The 27,204-nt window shown below is 37.5% G+C and overlaps 2 protein-coding genes across 9 annotated transcripts in view; both read right to left on the bottom strand.

Annotated features, from left to right (window-relative positions):
- Nucleotides 1–1,088: 1,088 nt before the first annotated feature.
- On the bottom strand, nucleotides 1,089–20,052 carry srrm2 (serine/arginine repetitive matrix 2). 2 transcript variants are annotated; one of them, NM_001030075.2, is given in 14 exon segments: nucleotides 1,089–1,637; nucleotides 1,725–1,835; nucleotides 3,768–3,872; nucleotides 3,944–4,597; nucleotides 7,731–9,691; nucleotides 9,953–10,085; nucleotides 12,680–12,796; nucleotides 12,881–12,910; nucleotides 13,352–13,417; nucleotides 13,507–13,593; nucleotides 13,758–13,943; nucleotides 15,372–15,467; nucleotides 15,954–16,208; nucleotides 19,850–20,052. In NM_001030075.2, coding segments are annotated over 13 exon segments (3,849 nt in total). In that variant the 5' UTR covers nucleotides 16,202–16,208; nucleotides 19,850–20,052; the 3' UTR covers nucleotides 1,089–1,582.
- A 2,069-nt stretch (nucleotides 20,053–22,121) lies between these two features.
- The window catches only part of mmp25a (matrix metallopeptidase 25a), a 35,600-nt gene continuing 30,517 nt past the window's right edge, over nucleotides 22,122–27,204 (bottom strand). For 4 of the 7 annotated variants that reach the window (XM_073944593.1, XM_073944595.1, XM_021471453.3 and 1 more), the window contains 3 exons: nucleotides 24,941–25,090; nucleotides 23,471–23,749; nucleotides 22,122–23,016 (listed from right to left, as the gene is read on the bottom strand). In XM_073944593.1, coding sequence (XP_073800694.1) covers nucleotides 22,763–23,016; nucleotides 23,471–23,749; nucleotides 24,941–25,090 — 683 coding nt within the window. In that variant the 3' untranslated portion in view covers nucleotides 22,122–22,762. The remainder of the gene's footprint in view (nucleotides 23,017–23,470; nucleotides 23,750–24,940; nucleotides 25,091–27,204) is intronic. The other 3 variants (XM_073944596.1, XM_073944597.1, XM_068218110.1) reach the window with 1 other exon arrangement.

Below are 27,204 nucleotides of genomic sequence, written 5' to 3'. Positions count from 1 at the left end.
ATATACTGACATTATAAATTCATACTCAATATAAGAGTTTCTTAAGCATGTGGCCATCTGTTAGTCATAACCTTGAGCAAGATATCCCTTAAATAAATTTTTCAGAGGAAAATAATTTTAATTGAAGTACCTAACACCCCAACAGTGGTTATTATGATGCTTTAACTAACATAACCACATTACCATAGCGACTACTACAGCCATATCACTCTGCAGCCCACCGGTTACTCAGTGAAGCTAAGCAGGGCTGCGCCTGGTTAGTACCTGAATGGGTGACCACTTGGGAAAACTACGTTGCTGTTGAAAGTGGTGTTAATGAAGCTCAAAATGTGGTCTGTGTGAGTCCTAATGCTCCAGTAAAGTGAAGGGGACACTCTACTCTCAGTGAGTGCTGTCTTTGGGATAAGACATCATGGGCACTTCTCGTAAAGAGTAGCTCACTAGTTATAGCTGGTGTGTAATGAGCGCACTGGCATCATTGTCCTGTGGCTGCTGTCGCATCATCTAAGTGAATGCTGTGCACTGGTGGTGGTGTGAACTCATAGTTGTGGGGCATACAAATAAATGCACTATAATAAAATACACATTATATTACAGCATTTTGGAAAAATCTGTGACTAAAATGAGATACTTCTGTGTGAAAGGCAATTTCATTGCTTTTAATTGTTGACTTTAAGCCCATGTACTAAGCATAGTTTAGAAATATGTGCCATTTTGTCAAATTCAAGACACTGGGCCTTTTCGTAATTAAATCAGTATTAACTGATTCATCATTTAATAAAGATTAGACTTGGACTGAATTGTGTTTTAGCAATTATTAATATATTTCCATTAATCCAATGTTAATGGAACATCTGAATTATAGGCTACAAGCAAATATAGTGCCATTAAAGGTTGGATAAAAATAAAGATGCACACAAAATACATACTTGTATATGTTCATGTAAGAAAACTTCATTAGATTATTCTTATCTGACCAATGAGAAAAAAATATTAAAGGTTTAATTATTAAAACGACAGCTTTCAGTTTAATAAAAACTGTTAAATAAAGATCATTCCCAATAACAAAACCACAGTTTCAGACATGGAAGATTCTACGGCCATTTTATTATTCATAGCTCTTCCTTTTCCACAAATAAACAAAAAGAAACAGAATCTGTCCACATATGCAGGAACAGTAAATCATCCATTCTGAACAGCAAATTACAGAAGTTCATCTACATTCAGAACAATGTAGCAGACAGAAAACCACTAGACGTGTGATTTGCGCATGTTTGTGTGTGTGTGTGTATACAAATAGAGTCCAGCATCTGTTGGCACAGAGCAATAGTTGACTAGCGCTTCAGTGTCTCAGCTGGCCTCTGCTTGAACATTAATTACAACATATTAAAAGTAAAAATAAATCCTCCCTTTTTGGGAGAGTTACAAAGAACCAGGCTTCGACAGATCTTCCTCTACAAATGGTGAGAGCACCACCATTAAAACTAGTCACATTTCTAGCCTCATCCATAGGATACAGAAGATCCAATCCAGTGAGGGTCAGGTAAGTGTCCAGAAAACAAAAATGTGAACAACGATTCACTCATTTCCTCCGTCGACTGTCTGGAGATCGGCTTCTCGACTTCCTGCTTGCGACGCTGATGGAAAACAGTGGTGAACATTAATATCAGCAGGCTGGAAATTAGGAGTGTGCAGTAAAATGAATGCTTTGTTTCAGAACTGACCGTCGAGAGGGTGGAGAATGTGCAGGTCTTCGCTGCCTCGCTGGAGGAGAGTAACTGAGTGACCGAGAGTCTCTGAGCGAGTCCGCTGGCACTCTTTTTGGCCGTGGAGGACTGCAGATTTCAAAGGAAATGGAGACAGCGGAGATTACAGCAGAGAAATGAAAGGCCATTTTATGTTGACAATTTATGCAGCAAATGTGTAATTTTAAAACTACCAGAGATCAGACAGATATTTGGATCCCCCAATGATGATGCTTTATCTAAATACTATCTTTTGTTGATGGCAGCTGATTTGTGTGCTCTAGAATAAAAATAGTAAATTCCCCAAATGTATGAGCCCAAACTGAAAAAAGCACACGTTTTTACTCCAAACGGACTTCAACATTTATTTCACCTAAATCCTTCTGTAAGATGACTTCTTAGTCATGTTTATTAGTCACACTGAATTAAAGAGAGCAGTTGAAGATGTCCTATAAAGAAAATATAGGTGTACCAAGGCATAGATGAATAATAATTCAGTACATGGAAATGGGCATACTGAGTCTCAAACACCACTGCATCAATCCAATTACGAAAGGGTTATATGAATTCATTAACTGTGGTTGATTGATGTTGTACAAAATACAATAATACATCCATGTCTGTTTATTTGATTAGATTTAATTATAAATGAATCTATATTCACAACCGTTTCAAATATGGTCAATTAGGACTTTCTGAGCAAGGACTATTTTATGGGGTAATAAATGAGCATATAAATCCACTTCTGGAGATTTGTTGAACACACCATCTTACCTAAGCCGCATACCTACTACTTATATATGAGAGAACAATTTATTGGATCAATTTATTAGATCAATTTATTAGATCAATGCAGTATAAGGCACTAAAATCTTTTATTTAAAAAGCACTGGGATTTTCCTGGTATTTGGAGTTTCAATGTGAGATTACCCTCTGATATTTGGAGATTTACAACAGTGTTTCCCTGACAAGATGTGCATTACAAGTACGCAAAGTTTCGACTTGCGCTCATCGACGTTCAGACTTGCCAAGTTCAGATTACCAAAAACCAACTCCAGAGGATGCGAGGACACAAGTCAGGTTCTTCTTCAAATGGAACAGCAGTTTACTTTATAACACCACTTACCTCACTGAGAATTCATCGGTTTCACTGTATATTAAGAATAAAATTATTTAATTGTGTATATCAAGACCTTATAATTAATAAATCTTTTTTGAATCTATATTTTTGATTTAAGAAAATTTAAACATAAATCCCTATAAATGTGAATTAAATTCTTTTATACATAAGTAAATGCTATTATACAGACTCGTGTCTTTGATTATCAGATTTAAAGTTTAGGATGTAAACAGTTGGAAATAAAGATAACAAACAGCGTACAACACGGTAACAAAGACAACGATAATATGTAACAAAATAAGTCAAAATAATACACCTGATAACAAATAATAGATTCAACAGAGATTTTTCAGCAAAAACTGTCCATTAGATATGTACAAGATGTATAAAATATCATGTTTTAACTATAATAGAGAGATGAGTTTGATTCAATTTATGTTTATTTATATAGCGCTTTTCACAATGTAGATTGTCAAAGCAGCCTAACAGTTCTAGTAAAGTCCAGATTTCAGAGTTTAGTCCAGCGCTACATCCGAGATAGACTGACCAAAGTAAAGCTGCTCTTAGCAAGGAGATTTTCACGAAGGTGTTTAGAGTCCACATAAGCTGAAGCACATCGTCAGACTCGCTATGTTTGTAAAAAAACTGCCGATTTGAGTTTAAAACAACTACATTCTTGCCTGAAAAACTAAAATACTCCACTGTTGTGTCACAAAATAAAGTTTTATAACCGTGCAGGTTTTCTCTGTGAAAAAAATGCTGTTTTTTTGGCAAGGTGTGAACTTTGAATTGGAGTATTTCAGCAACAGTTGATGATGTTTACGAGAACACAAGATTGCAAGTATAGACAAGAATGCATATTGAGAAACAGCCAATGACATGAAAATAGCCAAATATCCTACCTTTTTGTTTTCTTTTCTTTCTCACTTTCAGATGAGGATGACGACGAAGAAGCTCTTCCTTTTGCTGTCTTTCCAGCATTTTTATTTGTGCTTGCTTTAACACCCCTGTAAAAACAACAATTAATATGAAGATCTCTTTTAAATGAGTGAAAAAAACTTTATTATTTGGCACTTACGCCTTTTCTTTCTCTGCTTCAGAGTCTGAACTGTCTGATGAGGAGGATGATGAGGATGAAGAAGATGACGAGGAGGAGGAGGAGGATGAAGAACTTGAGCTGCTTCTTTTCTGCTGTTTGGCAGAGCTCTCTTTCTCTGATTTCCCGTTTACTGCAGTCTTTCCTCTTGCTGATGGTTCATGAACAGATGTTGGGGATTGCCTTCTTAACCGACCTCCCGGAGGATCAGTGCTTATTGGTGATTTTGATCGGGCAGGTACATCACGATAAGACAGAGGAAGAGAGAGGCGAGACTCTCGAGGAGGGGAGGGAGATCGATGTTTGGAGGTCCTTTCTGGTTGCTTATTCCTAGCCTGTTCATTAGCTTCCCTTGATCTATCTTTATCTGTATCAGTTGGTTTTACACCCCTCATGGGTCTCTGAGGAGAAGGTGAGGATGAAGAGGAGGAACTAGAGGAAGAGGATGGCGAGCGGCGTGGAGGAGTAAGATCTTTAGGTGGCACCCTTGTCCTTTGTTCTCGCTCTTTCTCTCTCTCCTGTTCACGCTGCCTGTCCCGCTCTCGATTCCTCCTCCTCTCCTGCTCTCTCTCCCTTTCCCTTGATAAGGAGCGACTACTTCTGCGCCGACGTGCCGGAGAGGGAGAACGGCGAGATCTAGGTATAGAAAGAGAGAGGGAAAATGTTTGTGACAAGACTAGCAACTTTTAAATGTCCTGATTTTCATAACTCACTTTGTACCCTCACTAGGAACAATGTGTTTGAAGGAATAGTTCATCAAAAGAGGAAAAACTGACTCCCCTCCAGTGGTACCAATTTTTTTTAGCAATCTTGGAAAAAATGGGTTTACACTAAAAGCAAAATTAAGTGTTTGAGTAAGAGTGTGCAATGCATTTGTTACAAATGTAAGGGGTTTTGTCTCAATCGCAATTCAATAACTAAAGCAAGTTGTTTTGAATACATTGTTTGACATTCATAGTAGGGTTGGGTACTGGACCAAATCAGCATATGAATTTTGGTGACAAGAACGCAAGCATTAAGAAGAACAATGGCATACATAAGTACGCGTTGTGTTACACCAGCTCTAAACATTTCATTCTAAACAACATTTGAGGGATACGGACACCGTCGTTGATGTTAGGTGTTTGTTCTTGTTGCTTGGACATAGAAAGCAAAGTGCGCAGCTGGTTGAGAGACCCCATTTATCAACAAGCATGATCGCAGTCATCTAATTAGCTTAAACTAAGCTTTCTCAGGTTTGGCTATATTTTACAAACAAAGATTCTGACACAGCAACGTGAAGCAGATCGTTTCTTCAGTGCACCATACCAGTACCAGTCTAGTAATAATCATAACTGGTTATTATGTACTGACGTCAGTTATCTCATATGCACTGTCACGGTAGCTTACTATGATGAGGGAGGCAAGCAAGAGTAATTAAAACCCTTCAACTACTTAAAAACGCAGAAATGGTGCACAATTTACTGCTTGTGTGTTTGCTGGACAATCTTTCACTGACACTGAACAGCAGAAGCCCCCATTTTACTGCGATTGAGAAAATTAAAGTAAACTTAATTGACCTTTCCTCTCCTCTCGGCTGTTACAGCGATACTTCTGGATACAGACATAAGCGTGTCAGATCAAGTTTTTTGCACCGTGTCTATCATGGACCAGCTATGATCGCCGATGCCGTTAATCAGTGTTTATCATCAGTGAACAGCGCCAGAGAAATAAAGCCAATTGCAACCCTTTCTGTTGAGCGCGTGACCAATCATGGGGTTGTAAGAACTAGCTTGACAAGGCTCAGTAAGCTTATGGGATATTTACATTTGTGTATTTTACATATGCTGTTCTGTGCATGTACTTGAGTTTTTAAAGGTGCAGTTAATTTATCTGACTGTTTGTATTAAAGGACCAAATTGTATTACAAACAATATATAAACATATTTATAAATTTTTCTTCTGCTCTGAATAAAAATATCAAATTGTGTATGGAAAGCATCATCAATGCACTGAGATATCGAATTGAACTGAATCGATCATTAATAGAGGTTCAAACCTCTAATTTGAGGGCACATGGAATCAACTTAAAGGCAGAGGTATGCATTGTCTTTGACAGCTTACGACATCATCTGGCACTTTCACGATGTACGTTTACAGACACCAACACTCTGATTTGAATATGATTGAGACAAGACTCTGAATAACAGTCTAATAATGTAAACAGCGACTTTTTGATTACCTTAACCTTGATCACCTCAGACACCCACATCACAAAATACGTCAAATTCTATTAAAACAACACTCTTCCATCAATCCATACGCCATATTCTCACTTAATACCTTAGTTTGTCAATGAATGAAAGGCATGAATGAAATCGAAACTGCCAAACTGCAGTTAAAGTAAAAAAATAAATAAATAAATAAAACACTCAAAATTACATGAAACTCCGGGGGAAATGGGTAGAGTCTAGACAGGATACAGCTGATACTCAAATCATTTTAGTGACACTGTATAACAATGATTAATATTTTTACAGTACTGTTATGGTTGGGTTTGTTGGGGTGGGGTAGACATTAAAAAATACAAATTAATGGGTAATTTAATAAATAACATAATACTCCATACAACTACTGTTAAGGAAACGTTAAATAGACTGGTCACGCAAAGACGTTAGTCGAAATATGCGCTTTAACATGTAAAACAGAGACATGAAAGGAACATTAAAGAGCAACTCATGTAAACACCTTAATTATATTATTGTCTTATTCAAACCAAGGCAAGTTATTAGATCACTAATGTTTATGTAAATGTAGTCACTAGCCCCAAACCTAGAGAAAAGGAGTTCACGGATTTTGATGGCAGCCTTTCCACAGGTTAGTAGTAAGCTAATGTAACGTAATTGCATAATGCAAATCTTAAATTCATGCTAACAAATGGTCAAAAGAAATATATTAATGCAATTCAAATACACAAAATATGAATTGATATACATTTTAAACTTTAATTATATTTTTAATTAAAATACATACATTTTTGTCAAATCATTTTGTGGCTCAAAAGTATTGGTCCAGGCACCATTTTGGCACTCGCACCATTTTTAAAGTATCGATTTAGCACCGGTATTGAAATTACCCCAAATGATACCCCACCCTAAACTATAGTGAGAAATATCAATGGCTAGCTGTTTTTAACACTGTGTACAGTGTTTCCTCTAAGATTTTTTCTAGCTGTGGATGCAGGCCTTTTATTACACAGATCTACCAACTACCTATGGCGTTATTACAATGACAAATGTCGTGAGCGCAGTATTACAAGTCGAGATTGCATTCATGTAATACGAGCATGCAAATCTCTGTGCTTGTGCGCCGATTTTCTCAGCTCATGCACAAAACTTTTTGCATTCCCCCAAATAAACGCTGCCGAAGTGCGATTTAGTGCGTTTATATAACGAGTATATCTCAAACATTTATTACATTTGCTAGGAATATGAATGTCTTCAATAGACCAACAGAGCGGCATTATTGGGTCCTGAAGTAAAGTGAAACGTCTATAAACTCCAGCAGGATAAAGTCATTATATGCAGAGCTCAAGACCTTTATCTATGAAGTATAATTATGGAAACTGTATTCAACATAACTGAAAGCTACGCTGTGTTTCCTGGCCTCACGCACCTGTCAGTCAGTCAGTCTGTCAGCACGTTACCTTAAAGAGTTAAACAAATAACGCACAGCACTACTACAGTCTCCATTGCCTCTTGCATTTCCAAAACCTGGTCATCTGACTAACCTGTACGGAGGACTCGGTCTTCGGGGACTCCTTGATCTGCTGTTCCTCGTCCTCCTCTCCCTGGAACGCTCTCGATCTCTGTCTGCTGGTCTTGCTCTAAATCGGTCCCGTTCTCGAAGGCGTTCTCGGCTGCGGTCCCGTCTAGAAGGGGAATAGTTGCGTGGAGGTGACAGTCTTCTGACCCCCCGTCTTGGACTTGGGGAAAGTGAACGTTGAGGGTCCTGGTATTGTCTTGGTGGAGTGCGTTTTGGGGAAGGCCGAGAAGCTGCTTGTTTAACCTGAGGGGCGTCAATCCTTCCTTTTTCTCTTGGAGACAAAGGCGGTGCCTCTTTCCTTTGGTCACTCTGTCGATCTCTTCCTCTGCTAGGTGAAGGACGTGACGACTCTTGTTCCAGCTCTGATGGTGAATATCGCTCACCTCCTCGACCTCTGCTCTGAGATTGGCTTTCTCCTGAAGGCATGTACCTTTCCCCAACCTGAGCTGCTCTGTCCAGGACTCTCTGAGGGGGAGAAAGAGGGGGGCTGGAAGTCTCAGTGGGAGTGTACCTCTCTTTACCACGTTCCCGATCATTCATTACTGTGAACGAAGATGAGGACTGACCAGGTCTCCGCTCTCTCTCAGGGTCTCGCTGCTTCTTTTCAACATCATCTCTTTTACTTTGGGGCTCAGGAGGTGAGCTCTGTCTTTGTATGGGAGGGTAAGTCTTCCTGCCCTCATCACTCTCCCCATTCCTTACTCGGTTCTCCTTCTCTCTGCGTGCAATTGCCTGAGCGATGACAGCATTAGGAACAGACTTACTGGCCGAGGTGCTGTCTTTTGAACTCTGCTTTTTTTTCTTGTCATCATCTGAGGATGAAGAAGAGGAGGAAGAGGAGGAGGAGGAGGAAGATGAGGAGGAGGAGCTGTCACTATCACTCTCACTGTTGCTACTGCTGCTGCTGCTGCTACTACTGCTACTGCTCACAGCTTTAGCTTTGTCTTTCTGTCCAGTCTTTTCTTTTTGAGCCAGTTTCTCCATCTTTTGGTGCGGGGGACTTTTCTCCTGCCTCTTGTCCTCTTCCATTCTCCTGTCTTTCTTGAGCACCTCTTGCTCTGCCTCACTTCCTCTAATTCCTCGTCTGTTCTCAGGCTGACACCTAGAGGAGGACGTCCTGTCTGAATGGGACACTTCTTCTCTTCTACTACGGTTTCTCTCCTTTTCTCTGTCGCTCTCTCTGGCTTTCCTCAGAGCTTCTTCCCTCATCTCCTCCTCTCGTCTTTTCTCCCTGTCTCGCTGTTCTTGTCTTTCCTTCTCCAGTTCTCGTTCTTTCTGTCTTCCATTGGCGAAAGGTGAACGCTTAGGAGACACAGAGTCACTAGATCGGTTTCGAGCTTGCTCCTTTGCTTTATCACCATCTCGTCCTCTGTCTTCTTTTCTGCTTTTATCCCTGTCGCTAATCCTCTCCCCTCCTCTTGCCCTCTCTTTCTCTCTGTCTCTTGGTGAAGGAGCTCTCGCTTTCTCTCCACTGTGTCCTCTTCTCATTCTGTCTTTACGTGGGGAAGGAGATGGGGATGGCGATGATGTTGATGATGAGGAGGAGGAGTCATGTCTACTTTGAACTTTGTTCTTCTTCCCATCGTCCCTTCGGTCTCTCTGCTGCTTAGGAGAGGGAGATCGGGGTGAAGAGTCAGGCCTTTTCCGCAGAGGGGCTTTCAGTCTCTCCTCACTCCTTTGTCTTCTGTCTTGCCGCTGCTTGTTTGGTGGTGGAGATGGTGAAGAGGAGTCATGTCTTCTTGTTTGAGGGGGTTTCTCTCTCTCTTCACTCCTTGGGCGTCTGTCCAGCTGCTGCTTCGGAGGTGGAGAACGTGATGAAGAGTCGTTACGTTTCCTCTGAGGTTTTTCTTGTAGTTGTTCTCTCTCACGCTCTCGACCTTTGTCTCTTTTGTTCTGCTCAGGTGTTCTAGAGCGTCTTGGTGACCTCTAAAGGTGAAGAGAATGAAGGATTAAGGAAGCACTTAACCACACATTATGAAAATTTACATGACCACTTCCTAAAATTACACAGCCACGCCGGAGCATGTGCAGAGGCACTCAAAATCAATGTAATATTTAGAAAATTATATACATTAATTTGCTAAATATACAAGTAATAAAACTGTAATAACCATATACAAAATAGGTCAAATTAGTCAAACTGAACACAAAAAAAAATGATACAAATGCTTCAAAACTGCACATTACCTCTCTGATTTCCATTCTCTTAGGACTTTCTTGACTGCGACCACGGCGTCTTCTGTCAGGGGATCTTCCTTTCCTCACCTCTTCTGGACGAGAATCAGTTTTTTTCTGCTGCTTCCCTCTTTGAGGGGATTGGCTGGAACCCAAATGCATACATATAGTCAAACCAAAAAGTTATTTAGGGTGCTTTCACACCTACACTTTTGTTTTGGAACGTGTCTCGTTTGCCCAGTTAGCGCAGTTCGTTTAGCATATGTGAACAGGGCAATCACGCTCTGTTCCGCGCCAAAGTAATCACTCCGAGATCGCTTGAGTGAGGTGGTCTCGGCTCGATTGAAACGAACCCTGGAGCGGTTTGATTACAGTGAGAAAGCGATCCGATCCGAGCGCGGTTATATCACAGTGTTTTATGGATATGTAATAGGCATACGGCTATATGTAGAGAGAATTCTGAGTATGGCGGGAAGTTTTCGCGAGTCTCCGGATGCCCGCAAACGAGTGATAATCTCCCGGTAATCTCGCGTCTCCCTCCCGGTCCTCAAATAGGCATCGTTGCGCACCCTTCTCACCCCTCCCCACTGCATCTCTCCTCAGACACATTGCGCGCGCACCCTGTCAATCACCACCAAACCACCACCTCTCCTGACAGCTTAGCGGGACGCTGCAAAATAAACCCTAACATTCTGACCAATGTGAGGAGAGTTTACTCGCACATGACTTGTTTTAGCTCTTTTGGTCCGATTAGAAACTTTGCAGTGTGAAAGCGAACCGCTCCAAGAGCAAAGAGCAACAATGTAACATTTATTATCTCTGTTTCGGAACAACTTAATCGATTCACAGGTGTGAAAGCACCCTTAGACATCTTTAACATGTAACTTTTTCAAAGTTTACTCTCTGTAGGTTAGATAATGGTAATATATGAAAAAACTTAGTTTTTCAGTTATACTGTGTCAGAACAAACACATTATGTCAGAGAACTCAAAGGAAAAAGCATGTAATGAATATAAACCAGAAATAATACAAATAACTTTGTATAAAGACTGATTTATACTAGGGCTGTGCAATTAATCGAAAATCCGATTTCGATTTTGCTTCTAACGATTATGAAAAACCATTAACCAAGATAAACAATTATTGCATCATATACCGCCCCCTTTCCAGTTGTACACATTTGTTACTCTTAAAAGCGCACTGCACACACACAGAAGCATGCGGTCAGCATTCGGTCTCATTCGCACACTGAGACGAGCAGAGCGCACACATCTTAAGTCATCTTAAGGTAAGCGCTTTAATGGTCAAATAGGTGTCAAAATGCAGTGTCTAGTGATTATTCATATTAATCCTCATTTTTGTAATAAACAAACGAGTTGAGAATCAAGACACGTGAAAGAGAAACCATTAAAAGTGACAGTGTGAAATATTCCTGCTGCCGCCTGTTTTTATCATTTATCAAACAAAAGGAGAAAATCCCTCGCTGCTCTTGACTGAAGGACTTTTGTAGCCAAAGTATTTTTCTTACAGTGAAGATGCTTTAAGCACAGTTTGTTTCATTTTTTTATTCTATTGTATTTATTTCTCTCTCCTTTACAGGGAAGAAAATAACTGTATATGCAGTTGAAGCCAAAATTATTAGCCCTCCTGAATTTTAGCAACCCATTTCCTCCCCAATTTCTGTTTAATGGAAAGAAGTTTTTTTTTCCAACTTATTTCTGAATATAATAGTTTTAATAACTCATTTCTAATAACTCATTTTATCTTTGCTCTGATGAAAGTACATAATATATTATTAGATATTTTTCAAAATACAAGCTTTCAGATTCAAAATGTAATTCAAAGGCTTAATAAGGGTAATTAGGCAAGTCATTGTATAACAGTAGTTTCTTCTGCAGATAATTAAAAAATATATTGCTTAAGGTGGTTAATAATATTTCCTTTAAAAGAAGTTTCAAAATATTTAAACCTGCTTTTATTCTAGCCAATATAAAACAAATAAGCCTTTCTCTAGAAGAAAAAATATTAGAGGAAATACTGTTAAAATTCCTTGCTCTGTTAGACATTATTTGGGAATTTATTTTTTTTTTTTAATTCTCAGGAGTGCCAATCATTTTGACATTAAATGATAATCGTTATTACAATTATGACCAAAATAATCGTGATTATGATTTTTCCTAAAATCGAGCAGCCCTAATTTATACTACTGCATTGAGTGCACGCTGCTGATACGGTGCAGCCTTCGCAAAGTCAAAGCTCCATATGGAAACTTTTGTGTTTTGCTCATGTTTAAATTTGTTGCACGTTTGCCGGTTCCCGCCTCTGAATGAGTAAGGTTAAGCTACTTGTACAGTAAGCAGGGCCGGAGCAAGCTGAACTGGCACTTTTTGGCAAATGACAAAGACAAGACAAGCCCGGGGGTAGGATGTCAGTGGACGAAAGTGAGAACCAGGGGGGCGGGGGTCTGGTTTGAGGGGTGGATGGGGGTGTCGCGGACACCGACCTGACTATTCTGGCCCTAGGCGGCCACCTCTTACAAAGAAAATATAAAAATTTGATCTAGTGTATGAATTTTTTTGATCTACATTTCTATTCATTTTCATTATTAAGAAAACTTATACAACAATACAAATACAACTTCAACAATACAACGGTAACAATGCAAAGGGTTAACCTAGCATTCACTATAAAATGACTCAAAGTAACACCACTGGTGTACACATTTAAGTGTCATGATACCTGCGAGCTGGACTGGATGATGCACTCTGCCGTCTCCGGCTCTTACTGGGAGGTGGAGCCTCATTGTCGCTCCTTTTTCTCTTTCCTTTTGATGTTTCTTTTTCATCTGATGAACTGCTGTAAGACAAATTTTATCAATCAATTACAAAAAAAGTGTTCATCGAACAAGTGACCTGCAGCTACAAGAACACCACGCCCTACCTCTCAGTGTCACTGTTCACTGACTCCTCCCTGAAAAAAAAAAGACAACCATTTAAGCAGTTAAAGAAATGCAGAATGTTTCATACAGGGGAGAAATACATCACCTCAATCGTGTAAACTATAAAAACATGACCACATAATTAAGCCATTAATAGCTAAAAGAAGCATTTCTACATGTCATCGAAAATTTATTCTCTCAAAGGAAATTCACACAGGCAATAATAGAAATGATTAAATATAATTATTTACTACATAAAAACTGGCTGAATATTAAAACTTTTTTCCTAAATGATTTATGGAAATGCTTGAGAACAAGTTAAAAGCGCAAAATACCATTGCAGTTTAGGTTTTTTTTTTAAATTTGTAATCTAGAGGGAAACTAATTAAAGTGGGACACTGCATACTTGAAGCCTCACCTATGAGGACAACACCATAATGTGTTTTTTTTTTTGAGTAAGTAACTTTAAAAACCTTTTCTTTTTCTTCTTCTTGTCCTTTTTCTTCTCTCTGTGAGGGGATGGGGAGGGGCTTTCAGAGCTATTTGACAAGAGTAAAAAATAATATTAATATACAACTAATTCCTATTTCTTGTTTTTTTAAGTGTTTCAATATTCTTCTCTATTTACCTCTCTCTACTTTTGTTTTTCTTTTTCTTCTTCTTGCGGCTCTTTTTTGGCTCAGTAGATGAATCAGAGTCATCAGACTCAATAATTCTGAAAAGAAATGAGGAGAAACGGACAGAAAAGTCAGTAAGCACATGAAAGGTTTGACTTCTAAAAGTTACAGTAGCGTTTTCAGAGCCCTTGTATCTCAAAGGATAAAGGAAAAAGTGATTTTTCATGATAGCACCCCTTTAATCTCTTCTCTGTCTACTCACTGGTACTGTTGCTGCTGCTGCTTCTCTCGTTCCAGTCTCTCCTGCTCCCTCTTCTCCTTTTCTCGCTCCTTCCGGTCAGGGTTAAAGGATGAGCCGTCAACATAGTCAGAGCTGATGCCGAACGCTTGTCTCAGGCGGTCATTTTTTTGCTGGTTAGCGGCTGCCAGAGCATGAGTCTCTGTCACACTGTTGAAAATGAAGAAAAATGGATGAAAACTACTATTTAAGACACAGAAAAGCCTGTGGCAAAAGCCGAACTGCCCATTTCCACCAAGCTGTTTGGTACAGTATGGTAAACATTTAGGGCTCTATTTTAACAATCTACGTGCAAAGTCTGAAGCGCAGGGCGCAAAAGATTTAAGGGCGTGTCCGAATCCACTTTTGCTATTTTAAGGATGGTAAAATCTGCTCTGCGCCATGGTGCATGGTCTAACAGGGTTGTGCTTATTCTCTTAATGAGTAATAGATGTGTTTTGAGAATAAACCAATCAGAGTCTCATTTCACTTTCCTTTTAAGAGTCAGTTGCATCGCTCCATGACACATTTGCTATTTACATGGCGGACTTCATAAGTGGAAAAACGGAACACTTTAAAATAGTTAGGAAAAAAAAAAAAAAAGAGTTAAACAGCATCTGCAGAAAGAGAATAATGAGCCTCCTCCATTCAGCCTTTACTTACTTTCTTTTGTGGATTAAGGAAACGGTGTTGTACGCACTCCACTGAAGACATTCGACAGCCTTATAATTATTTTTGTTTGTTAAGTGCAAAAATTTGTTACAAAATTATTTCTAAATACTGTTCTTATTTCCAGAAAATAAATAGTGAATAATAATAACGAAGAGTTATATCCAAACACATACTTATGCACCATATGGTCCAAAACCCGACAGGTGGACAAATCTAAGCTCGGTTTTTAACAAAACAAATATAAATATCCATATAATAAGTAATACTACTAATAATAACATTATACAAAAGCAAGTTGTTGTGAAGATGGCATGGAGGTACTGGTTTTTATATTTATAGAAAATAAATTTTTTTACAACAATTTTAATGCTTTATTTCTTTTTGTAAAGATATTTCTCTATTGCTCTACATCCTGCGTGTTTTAAGCAATGTTGGAGCGAGACGCACAACTGTAGGCCCGGCGCTGGACTTAGAACTGCTTTCTGCTCTCACTTGACCAGTCTATTTTAGTTCCTTATTGCCACTAGGTCCTGCTCGTCTGTAATATGTGTAATATGTGAATGGCTGCTTTCTTGTAGCAAGAATAACAATAAGTATGTCTACATGGACACCAATGCTCCAATTTTAATATGATTAAGACAATACTCTGACTAAGAGTCTACCATGTAAACTGAGATTTTTATGACATTAACTTGGCTAAAGTCATAATCCTATTAAACAAATTAAATTAGGACATGTGGAGCATGCAGATTTTAGTTTAATTATTGAAGTGCAGCACAGACATGTAAACATCTTTAACTATTCCCTTCATGTAGGACTTTTCACCACATTTTACTACACCAAGCTTAATAAGGATAGCCTGTATTGAAACATACTGAACAGAACCATACCCCTCACCCAGTGAAAATAGTCTACAGTAATACTCACGCAGTCTTCTCTGTTGGAGGAGGTGCAGGTTCTTGTCTTTCCTGCAGCATCAAACGAAAGGTGTTGACCTTCTCTTCAATCTCCTCTGCAGAGTAACTGCCACAAAAGTACTAGTCAGATCACCCTAAAATTCTCTTCAATTTGTAGAGTTACTTTACAGCAGATTAAAACTCTGTCATCATTAACTCTTCTTCATGTTGTCCAAACACAGAAAACATTTACTCATCTTCATCAGAGCAAAAATTAGGAGATTTCAGAGACTTCTACTGAAAAAAGGCTCATCGAGGTCGCATTTATTTGTTCATATAAACTGCATAACATTCAAATAAATGCTTTAAATATAATCCCCTACTTGGGGAAAAACTTGGGAAACATGAATTCTCAAAACCTATACAGCTCACACATTACTTTATGTGAGCTTATAATGAAAGAACATTTGTTGCGCTTAATACTTTTTCTTATACATTCCTTGATTTAAATGACACTGAAGGCCTGAAAGCAATTATAGGAAATACGTAGGCTATATTCTTTCATTAACACATTAACCTGAGAAGACTTCTTCATATTTTCAGCTCCTCTTACCCCTGCTCCTCCATCATGTCCTGCAGCTCAGCGCACTTCACCTCCAGCTGTCTCTTCCTCTGGTGCTCCAGGATATCAGCATTGGGCTGTCTGTTCAGTTGGCTCTCCAGTCTCTCTTTGTCTTTCTCATCTCGCTCTCCTCCGCGCTCATCCCGGTTCCTCTTCACACGTATGCTGGACAGGTTACGCTGAACATAGCCATTTGTGCCGCTGCCTCGCGGCGTGGTCAGCCCAATACCGTTATACATCTCTGCTCTGATAAGCCAGAAACAGCATTAATTAAACACTGAAATGAACAACTTTGCATATCACATTGCTTGCAAACATGAATAAATGTGTGGGAGGCACATTGTGCATAAGTGGGAACACAGTAGTCAACTTTTCGTCATCATGCATAGACATTTTTGATTAAACCTAATTATATTAACTAGTGCTTCCCACACATAGACTTTACTTGGGCGGGTCGCCCAGGTATATTTAGTGACACATTTTTGTATCCGCTCAGTATAACCAAACATTCACAATAGATTTATGTAGTGAAAAATCTTCTGTCGTTTACCAGTTTCTTTCTGTGACCGCGAGACCAGTCAACCATTGTGCAGTTTCACATGCTCTTCAGACCCTCGGGCCTGGGTTTCTAAATTTCAGAAATTTAGACTTTTAAACTTTTGCTTTCTAAAGCTCTTATGCGTTTTTGTAGTACTCTTTTATTAAAGACTACTTTCTGCCTGGTTTTAAAGCTGACAGCGCGTACAGAGAAAAAAAGCAGCTGTGAGAAAAAGTGAATAATAGATTCATTAATAATCTAAATGCCTCAGAAAAACGATATACTCGGAGAAGACAAAAGGACATCTAAACTGGCCGCAAAATATATGTACACCATTAATAATGGTTAATCAACGCATTTGCACTATTTAAAAAAAAAATCTGCTCGTTTTAATCCAGCAATTATGATAATTTTTGAGACATTGTCTGTTTTTATTGACTTTTCAGTCATCTATTACTCATTTGCTGATTATTTTATTAATTTGATGATGTTAATATTATTACACAGGCTATTTATCTAAAATGCTTTGGCATTCAAATTTGCCTCGAACACGAAAGAGAAAAGTAGACTTTACCTGTCAGTGGGTGCACATGGCTCCTGAATAGCATACAAGCAGAAGCTAAAAGCATTCATGCATAAAAGCATTTTTTTTTATTTCAGTCTTTTTTACTTTAACCCATTGAAAAGAAACAGTATCATAATACATAATAGATACAATTATTATTAAAGATGAAATTGTTTTTTTCCCCAGAAATGGTTTGCAGCTGGAAGGGCATCTGCTGCGTAAAAACGTGCTGGAAAGGTTGGCGGTTCATCCCGCCTCTGCGACCCCGGATTAATAAAGGGACTAAGCCGACAAGAAAATGAATGAATGAATGAATGAATAAATGAATGAAATTGTTTTGTTTGTCGCATATAGCTAACTATTTACTTGATTTGGGTAAATAGTATTTCAACCCAGCTACCACCGCAAGTATATTTCAAACCTGTGGGAAGCACTGTTAACAGTCACAAATAACCCAGAAAGCAATACTTAAACGTTTTTAGTAGTTAGAAATAGTCAATACACAAGGGCAGGGTCTACATAGAAGTAAAACTGCATATGCCGGCAGCTAGCTCTCTGCAACTCTCACATGATCAACCACTGAAGCTAAGCAGGGCTGCTCCTGGTCAGCACCTGGATGAGAAAGCTAGGTTGCTACTGGAATCGGTTTTAGTGAAGGCCAGCAGGGGGCACTCAACCTGCGCTCTGTGTGGGTCCTAATGTCCCAGTATAGTGAAGGGGACACTAAACTGCTCAGTAAGCTCCATCTTTCGGATGAGACATTCAACAGAGGTTAAAATTCCCAGGATCCTGGCTAAATTTGCCCACTGGCCTCTGTTCATCATGGCCTCCCAACCATCTCCATATCATAATTGGCTTCATCACTCCACCAATCAGCTGGTGGGTGGTCTGGCGCAATATGGCTTTTTACATGTTTTACAAACGCATCACAATGCAAGACTTTAATAGATATGACACAACATCATCTTGTTCTTAGGAAAACCTAATATTATATCAAGTCTGGAGAGAATAGATAGTATATGAACTGCCACAGCTCACCAAAACAACTCTGGATCCATACACAAATAATGTTCTTAATTATTGTAATAATCAGATAACCTCATTGAAAAATAGTATATACAAAATTATTCCATGGTCTGTTGAAATTCTTCATTCAGACTGGCTGAAAAGTGAGCAATAAAACTGTTTAATCAATAAGTAGTCATTGATTAAAGTCAGTTAAAATTCAATTTTGATCAAATCAACAGCATTGAAACGTTGATGGGAGCGAGTCTTTATTCCTCTGTGTAATCTCAAGGACACAGACAAGCGCTTTAGCAGGGAGCTGACGAGGATTAATCAATTCGCAAATATGCTCCAAAATATTTACAAAGAGCTAGCTAACATGTTATATGAGCTGCTAGATATGCCCATGTCATTTACATGCACACATGCGATCCCTCACTCTTGAAAATGCTCCCTCTCTGTCTGCCTGTAAATGCTGATTCACAGCAATCTATATATCATCCTTTACATATCACCTTTTTTAAAAGTATAACTGCATAGTTTAACTAAGTACACATTTTACAGTTGTGCTGTCCACCCTATTCACACCTTAATGCTTCCTGACTGTAATTTAGGAACAAGTGTAATTACAAAGTATGACTTTTTTTACCAAGAGAAAAGTTTTAGAACATGAAATATAGATATAAACACACCTTTAATGTATATTAGACATTTATTTTCTGAAACTGTTTTCTAAGCCAATTAAAAAATAATTGTTTAACAAAATAGTAAAAGGTCAATGGTTTACAGAAAACACCCAACACGTTGTCATTTAAAGTTAATCAGTTATAAAGTACCATTTCGTCCCTGTTTGTGACTATTCTTTCTGTTTTTTTGTTTTGTGATATTTGTCAGATACATAAATATATGTGCTAAACTGTGTTGGGAATTTAAAGCTTTTACTTGGTGTGTGTGAAAATAATAGTGGTAAAAACGTTGCAACCCTACATAATATTAATTAAATAGGCATGATAGTATATAGAATAGAATATAGAGTTAATTTTGCCTAAACAATATGGTTTTCACAAGTAACTTGGTGTCTTTCAAAATGCTTCGGTATATGAGGATTAATTTGCTGAAAATCACTAACCACATTAATCAAGATTCAGCCCTAATTCAGACATGACTGAGATTTGAAAGCAGCAAATCTGCATAGCATAGTGTTTAAGATGGGCCAGAAAATTAAAAAAAATATATATACGAGTTACATACATTTTTTAAAATGCAGCGTACAAAACTGAGAAACAATGTCACAGTCTGAGCTGTTTAACTTACGACGAAGAATCTCAAGTTATTGAGGATCCCAGAAGCTTTAAACCAGCCAAACGTTTCCAGACGTTGTTGAAGTAACGTTATTGTAAAACGCTCGAAACACACCATATTGTGGTCATAATGTTGTCTATGTAGATACTATGGCCATAATGTTGTCAGTGTAAGCTGTTCATTTTAATTTGCAGACACTATATCGCGCCCACAACACACAGAATAGTCACAATTAAGCAACAGGCCTAGGCCTTCCAAAATGCTAATGCTTCCTCCATACCACTGCTCGCTCAATCTCCTTTAGTTTGAGTTTTTAAGCAGTACACACTACATACCCTCAATGTTTACTTGTATTCCACAGTTTGTGGGTCGTCTTACTGCGCTAATTTTTCACTGTGAGCTAACAGGACCACCCCACAGTCCAGCATGCTAACTTAACTGGTCAATGAGCTTCAGTAACGTGTGTGTGCTACGTACCTCTGTGATCCCGCTCAGGGAGAGAACAAAAGTAGAACCGTTGCAGGCCAAAGACCGGATAACTGTGGCACAATGAGAGAAAACCCAGTGATTCTGTATCAAATAATCTTCGTAAGATTAAAACGATGTGCGCAACGTTGACTAGAACGAACAGGTAACGCTCATTTGCGCGTCACCGAGGACGATCTCGCGATAATGTTCGAGGAATGATTGTGGACTACATTCTTTTTCTTCTTATAATTTTACGAGGGTTGGCATCCAGTGTTTTAATGCATTACCGCCACCTTCAGCTCCGGAGGGTGGAACAGAGGTTAGGTTTACAGACTAATAATTTTTTTCTCCAATTTCCTCCTTCCCACTTTATCTCATACACACTCATGCCCGTAGCCTGATAAGTGTGTATGCCTTATATAATATATTTATGCAAATAATACAGTATATTTATATTTAATATATATTTCCGTCACATCTGTGTTTATGAGGCTGTCTGCTCACTTCATTCTTTTTATTTTGATCAGATATCAGTTCGTTCAAACCACTTCAGAAGGTGATCTGTGATGCATTCCAGATGAAACTGGACAGGTATAATAATTTTTTAGACAAAATTAATATAAAGAAAATAAATTATGACCTGGAGAAAATCTGATCTGCGACCCGAAACACTTTGGTGTGCTTTTACGGCCAAAATTCTATGAAAACATGTTCTAACTTTTCAGGCCTGTCGCCAGGGGGATTTGAAAGACCCACCCCTCACTGACAAAGGTCCAGAATTTGTCCCATACATGAGCTCATTTGTCCTATTTTGACTGCCATGCCATCATAAGTAATGAAAATAATCCATTGAGAAAGGCTTTAGGACCAAACATAATCTTCTGTCGGCTGTTGCTTTGGTGGGACTTTCACTACTGTACTGTTTTTAAACAGAGAAAACATTTTACAGGTAACTTTATTCTAAGTCTTGAACCTTACTTCTGAAATAAAAATGAGCAATAAAAAGGTGTGAAGCACCAGAAGTGGACCATTTTATATTAATTTGAATATATATTGTTGATATCCATGAATTTTCAAATGTACTTTTTTTTACCAAAGAGACTAGAAAAATTCAGAAGAATTCCTTATTATTATTATTATCATTATTATTATTATTATTTTAATTTATTATTATAATTTTTTATTGAAATGGCCAAATTGTGACTGAGGACAGTTGCATGTGCTGGCCAGTTTGTTTTCTATCTAATAAATGATAGTGGGCTAGTTTTTTTACTTTAAAACTTACTAACAGATTGAACTAACAGGTTAAACAGATTAAAACTTACTAACAGATTTACTTTTTTACTAACAGATTGCTTACTTTTTAAACACATCCCTCAATACAATAACAATAATCATAATAATAACCACCACAATACTCTTACTACCACTTTTACTTCTACTACTTCTAATACTTAATATCTAACTCTCTTCCCTTTATCTTCAATTATACTTTAAATTATTTATTTATTTATTTTATAGTTTCTCTCAAGACCTTCATAAGAATTCTGGTCTGTACCCTGTCCTTTGTACTCAGTAAACCTTTTAATGTTATTTCCCGAATCCCTATCTCCCTAGTTCATTTCTCATTTCCTCCCTCTGTGTTTCATACCTGTGACATTACAGAATCACATGTTCTACTCACTCCTCTTCACTACAGCCCTCACGCAGTCCAGTTTCATGCTTCCCTATCAATTTAAGTGTTTTATTTGTGGACTACATTCTTCTTCTTCACTGTTTTATTGGCGGTTGGCATACAACTTCTAGCTGCATTACCGCCACCTGATGGTTAGGAGTGTGGGCTATGATTGCACAAACAAAAAAAAAATCCTTTTATCTAAAGTCTTTCATCTAATTGTGTCATTTTTAATTATAGCATTACAAATTTTATATGGTTAATCAAAATTAAAATTAATTTAATTCCTTTTCAAATTAATATTTTCCTTACACTGTTGTACCTAGGTGTGGACTACATTTCCCAGAATTCTCTATACTTAAAAAAAATCTGCTTTGTGAAATAAATATATTGTTCAGTCATTTTTTTTTATCCATTTTATTATATTCGCAACTGTTACTAATTGTTTATTATCAATGCTGAACAGATGTGCTGCTTAATGGCTGTTTGTAGAAACCCTGTTGAATAGAAAAAACATTGTTTTGTTAAAAAACAATAAATATTTAAACATTAACATATTTTACAATCCTCAAAAATTTGTATTCAATTGCACAAAAAGCATGTCGATGAATTTAATAGGCTCATGCCTTTTTATTTTGATATGACAGAAATAATTGGAATCCATTGGTTGAAGCAAATTACTGCAAATACTGATTACAGTACAGTTTTGTGGCTTCTAGTCTACTTTTTGACAGATTAAGGACCATCTACCAGTCTACTTCTAAATACTTAGGATGTACTGTAGCAGAATGTCAAATCAGTAACATGTTCAAATACACAGTATTGAAAATCAGCTGACGATCATTCACACTGCATTTGCAGACATAAAAAATGAACAACCACTGGACTATTTTCTATTCCAAAATATCTTAGAAATGTGGTTAAGTACAAATCCAGGGAGTCATTCGGTGTCAAATCGACCCCATTTCAGAAATGACCCAGACTCAACTTTTGTATTTCGGCATGAGATTTATATTTACTGAGTACTATAAATTTTGTAGAGGGGAATCAAATTACACCGTTCATGTTAGATTTTAAGTAAAATGGGGGGCAACTTAAAAAAAAAATAACTTTAGAAATATTTCAGCATCAATATTTGATTTATTATTATTTTTTCATATTTTCAAAGTTTGCATTCCTGTAGCTCTGGTTTAGTTGACACAGCATGACCCAACTATCAATCAACTAAAATATAAAGAATATTATCATCAAAACACTGTAACAACCAAAATACAAATTATATTAGTCAAATATATAATCACTGATAAAGATCGCATCACGGCTGCCACATTCTGGACACAACTACAGTTTCTGTCTCTGGGAATCTCAGGTGTGGGAGCTGAAACATGTCTATCACATTTCATCCAGTCAGTAGCTATAGACTTCGGAGAAGCAGATTCCAGATCCAGACCTCCTCTTTGTAAAATCCAGTAGTTTGAGTCTTTGAAAAAGTAGGTTTCTCCTGAGGGAAATGCAAATAAAATGTTTTAAAGGTGGTTTTAGAGAAAAAAAATGTTTTTATGACAAAAGATGGGGCGTCACAGTGGCGTAATAGGTAGCACGATCGCCTCATAGCAAGAGGGTCAGTGGTTCGAGTCTCAACTGGTTTATTTGGCATTTCTGTGTGGAGTTTGCATGTTCTCCCCGTGTTCACGTGAGTTTTCTCCAGGTGCTCCGGTTTCCCCCACAAGTCCAAAGACATGTGGTACAGGTGAATTAAATAGGCTAAATTGTCGGAATGACTACTTTGTATGTGTGTGAATGCGTGTGTATGAATGTTTCCCAGTGATGGGTTGTGGTTGGAAGGGCATCTGCTACATTAAACATATGCTGGATAAGCTGTGGCGACCCCAGATTAATAAAGGGGCTAAGCTGAAAAGAAAATAAATGAATGAATGACAAAAGACACATCTTACCATCTAGAAATGCGATGATATCATCTGGGTGAGAGGGCATCCCCCAGATGGCGGCTGGCTTGGGATAGCCTTCCTCCATCTTCCTCTCTCCTCCTGCCTCATCAAACCTCCAGTACAGTCCACTGCTGAACACATACGTCTTCCCATTGTGTGGCCACACAAACACTGCCTCCACACTTTCAGCAAGCTGTCCTGCTGCAGTGTGTAAACCCCAGTCTGAAAGCTGTCGTGGATACCCAGGCAGGGCCATTGTGTTCCTAAAAACCCAGTACTGATTACCTGTTAAAGACCACAATGCAACATAGTCGAGATTAAAAAAGACCACTGTACAATTTTCACTTTTGTCACTATCAAATATTTCTATATGTGTTGCATTCTTTCAATTCAGTTTTGCTAAACATTTCAGAAATGTTTTTATTTTTCAATATAAATATATTATACAGGATTTATAAGCAAGTGATAAAGTACATCCAGGTGGTCTTTATTTGGTTTTTTTTTCAGCAAAAACAACCACCTGGATGTATTTTATCCCGCTTATTACATTACTAATTGCAAAAAGAGCCATTATATTTTAAAATACCTTACTAAATCTGTAATTAAAGGCAAAGCTGACAGAAATAAAAACAAAATAGCATATACTAACTCTTATCATCACAAAATGGCAGCAAGCAGTTAAAAACAGTGACAGAGACAGACAGGCACAGGCATACTGTATATATGGATGTGAACGTATTCACTGACAGTCAAGATGTTGTACTTGGATGAGCCTGTGTTATTAGATTCAGAGGTTGTTATCTCGGAATAACAAAGCTTGGAAGTCGCTGGTTCAAGCCTCGGCTGGGTCAGTTGGCATTTCTGTGTGGAGTTTGCATGTTCTCCCTGTGTTGGTGTGGGTTTCCACAGTCAAAAAACATGTGCAATAGGTTAATTGAAAAAACTAAATTGGCCGTAGGGTATGTGTGGGAATGAGTGTGTATGGATGTTTTCCAGTGCTGGGTTGCAGCTGGAATGCAATTCATTCCGCTGTTGCGACCCCTGATGAATAAAGGGACTGAGCCGAAGAAAAATTAAATGAATGACTAAAAATGTACAATGTTTATTTTGCTAGAGCACAAGTTCTGTGGGTAAATAATTAAGATTATTTTAATATTTTGTTAATCTTAATCAAATTCAGACCATTTGCTTCCTCTCAGGAAGGGCTGTGGTGTCAGTTTGATGGCTCTGGCAAGATTGGCTTAGCCATGCCCCAGTTGTTAGTTTTCTGTGAGTAAAAAATAACAGGAGGAGCGCAAAAATAAAACCCCCACCCCCTACTCAATATTCTGTTGAAATTACGTCACACTGAAATAAAAGTCTGTAGCAACTTCTATACCACCTTAATGTTAGGTTTACTTGATCAACCTCGCACATGCTCATACTCATTTACATTTTTTTTTACATTTTTGGTTACAATTGGTAAGGATTTCTTACCAATAAAGAATACAATATGTCCATCTCTTCTCTCATATGCTGCATCAACCCTGGCTGTATCTGGAGGCAAACCAATCCAGAAGCTGTGGATCAGAGCTGGAGTCGAGGACAGCAATGAGCCTGAATGATCTACCCTCCAAAAATGTTGACCTGATAAATGGTGAATATCGATAAATTTTTTCCTTTAATTCGTTTAAAAACATAATACATTTCCACTTGTAATGTTGTGTGAGGATAACCTGAAGAGTATACGTTCACGTTTACTTGCACTTTTATACATTTACTTACAGTTGATGTCAGAATTATTAACCCCTCTTTTTTTTTTTTTTTTTTTAATTTGCCAAATGATGTTTAACAGAACAAGGTCATTTTTATAGTATGTCTTAAAATATTTGTTTTCTGGAGAAAGTCTTCTTTGTTTTATTTTGGCTAGAATAAAAGCAGTTTTTAATAATAAAAAAAAAAGTTTAAGGTCAATATTATTAGCCCCTTTAAGCTATATTTTCTATCGAAAGTCAACAGAACAAACCATTGTTATACAATAACTTGTCTAATTGCCCTAACCTGCTTAGTTAATCTAATTAACCTAGTTAATCCTTTAAATGTCACTTTAAGCTGTGTAGAAGTGTTTTGAAAAATGTCTAGTCACATATTATTTACTGTCATCATGGCAAAGATAAAATAAATCAACTATTAAAAATGAGTTATTAAAACTATTATGTTTAGAAATTTGTTGAAAAAATATTCTCTCTGTTAAACAGAAATTGGAGAAAAAAGAAACAGGGGGGGGTAATAATTCAGGAGGGCTAATAATTCTGATTTCAACTGAATACTGTTAAATACGTTTACAGTATAATACAAGTAAAAAATGTACATAGTAGATAACTATATTCAGCAAGGATTCATTAAATCAATCAAATGTGACCCCAAAGATATTTCTAATGTTACAAAATATGAATTATTTCAAATCAATGACGTTTTTTTAAAGCTCAGTTCATCATTCTGAAAAAAAGTAGAACAGTTTGCAAAATAATATTTTATTTACAATTGTTGTCAACCTTTATAATAACAAAAATATGGTTTAAGCAGCAGATGATCACAGAATATCTTTGTCATTGAAGAGGTTACACTGAAGACAACAATGCTGTACAACTAGCCTGTGTTGTAAAAAAAAAATAAATGAGTGAAAAGAAGAGAGAACCCAGTCCAGGAGACTCGAAACAAGCAGAATTCCTTTATTGAGACGTGTTGGTTAATCTGCAGTCATACAGCGTCTTCAAGGTGTCCAATGTGTCTGCAAGAGCCTACTAGAGGTCCGCAGTCTGCAAGTTCTTTCACAAGTCTCTCACAAGTCTCACACAAGTCTGCAAAAAGTCTGAATTAAGACAAAGATTTCATGTCTATATTGTGTTCTTAGGAGGAGGGGATTTGGCTAAACAAAGCATGCAAATTAAGGGTTGTGGTCGGCAGGGTAAACTGCTCTTTCAGGCTTTGATCTCATCATGTTCTGGAGACAGAAACCGCCTGACCATTTGATCGAAAAGAGAAAACAATAGACACCCCATGCTGTGAAACTGATAATTGCATTACATTGGCTTAGCCTGTAGTCAGAGAGATAAAGGTTAAATGTCCCTCCTAGCTGGGATGTTAATGAAAGTATATAATTAAAAACCAAAGAATATAACTTTTCAGTTATACGTAGATTATTGTTAATTTGAAATTAGATGATAAAAATTTATATTTCCACACCTGTCACAAAGGAATTACTTATATTTTTAAATTTTAAAATATATTTAAAAACACTTTGTGAAAATGTTTTAAAATATTACTGTTTTACTATATTTTCAGATCAAATATATGCTTCTTTTGGTGATGATTTTACTTGACAATTTTAACCAAAAATATACAAGCAAGTCCAGTTAGACTAATTCATACATATTTTAAAAACTGTCAAGGATAAAATACACAAAAAAAGCCATCGCCTTATTTCCATTGTGGTCCTCGATATTCTTGAACGAGCAAATCATAAATGGAGTGCAAACATCATCAGCTCAGCAACTAAGCACAACAAGAAATGCTCAACTTCAAGTATAAAACAACCACTTTATAATTTCCCTTCTAAAAACACTCTCAAACTGAGTCTCCTTAAAACTCCTTTCATCCCAAGCAACAGAGCTACAGTAGTACACAAAAAAGAATTTCTACCTGTTTCACTCCTAAATCTACAAGGATAAATAACCCTGCTACTCGCTCTTGTAGAATGA

The sequence above is a fragment of the Danio rerio genome, chromosome 3 (genome assembly GCF_049306965.1).
Source record: "Danio rerio strain Tuebingen ecotype United States chromosome 3, GRCz12tu, whole genome shotgun sequence".
NCBI lineage: Eukaryota > Metazoa > Chordata > Actinopteri > Cypriniformes > Danionidae > Danio > Danio rerio.
The sequence above is the reverse complement of the archived record's forward strand: the minus strand, read 5'-3'. Positions and strand labels throughout refer to the sequence as shown.

Coding starts and splice junctions, on each gene's coding strand:
- srrm2 (XM_021470715.3), bottom strand. CDS start 16,201: ATGTATAACGGTATTGGGCTGACCACGCCGCGAGGCAGCGGCACAAAT. Junction 15,468..15,953: donor GACATGATGGAGGAGCAGGG/GTAAGAGGAGCT, acceptor CTTTTGTGGCAG/TTACTCTGCAGAGGAGATTG. Junction 1,638..1,724: donor CATTCTCCACCCTCTCGACG/GTCAGTTCTGAA, acceptor GTTTTCCATCAG/CGTCGCAAGCAGGAAGTCGA.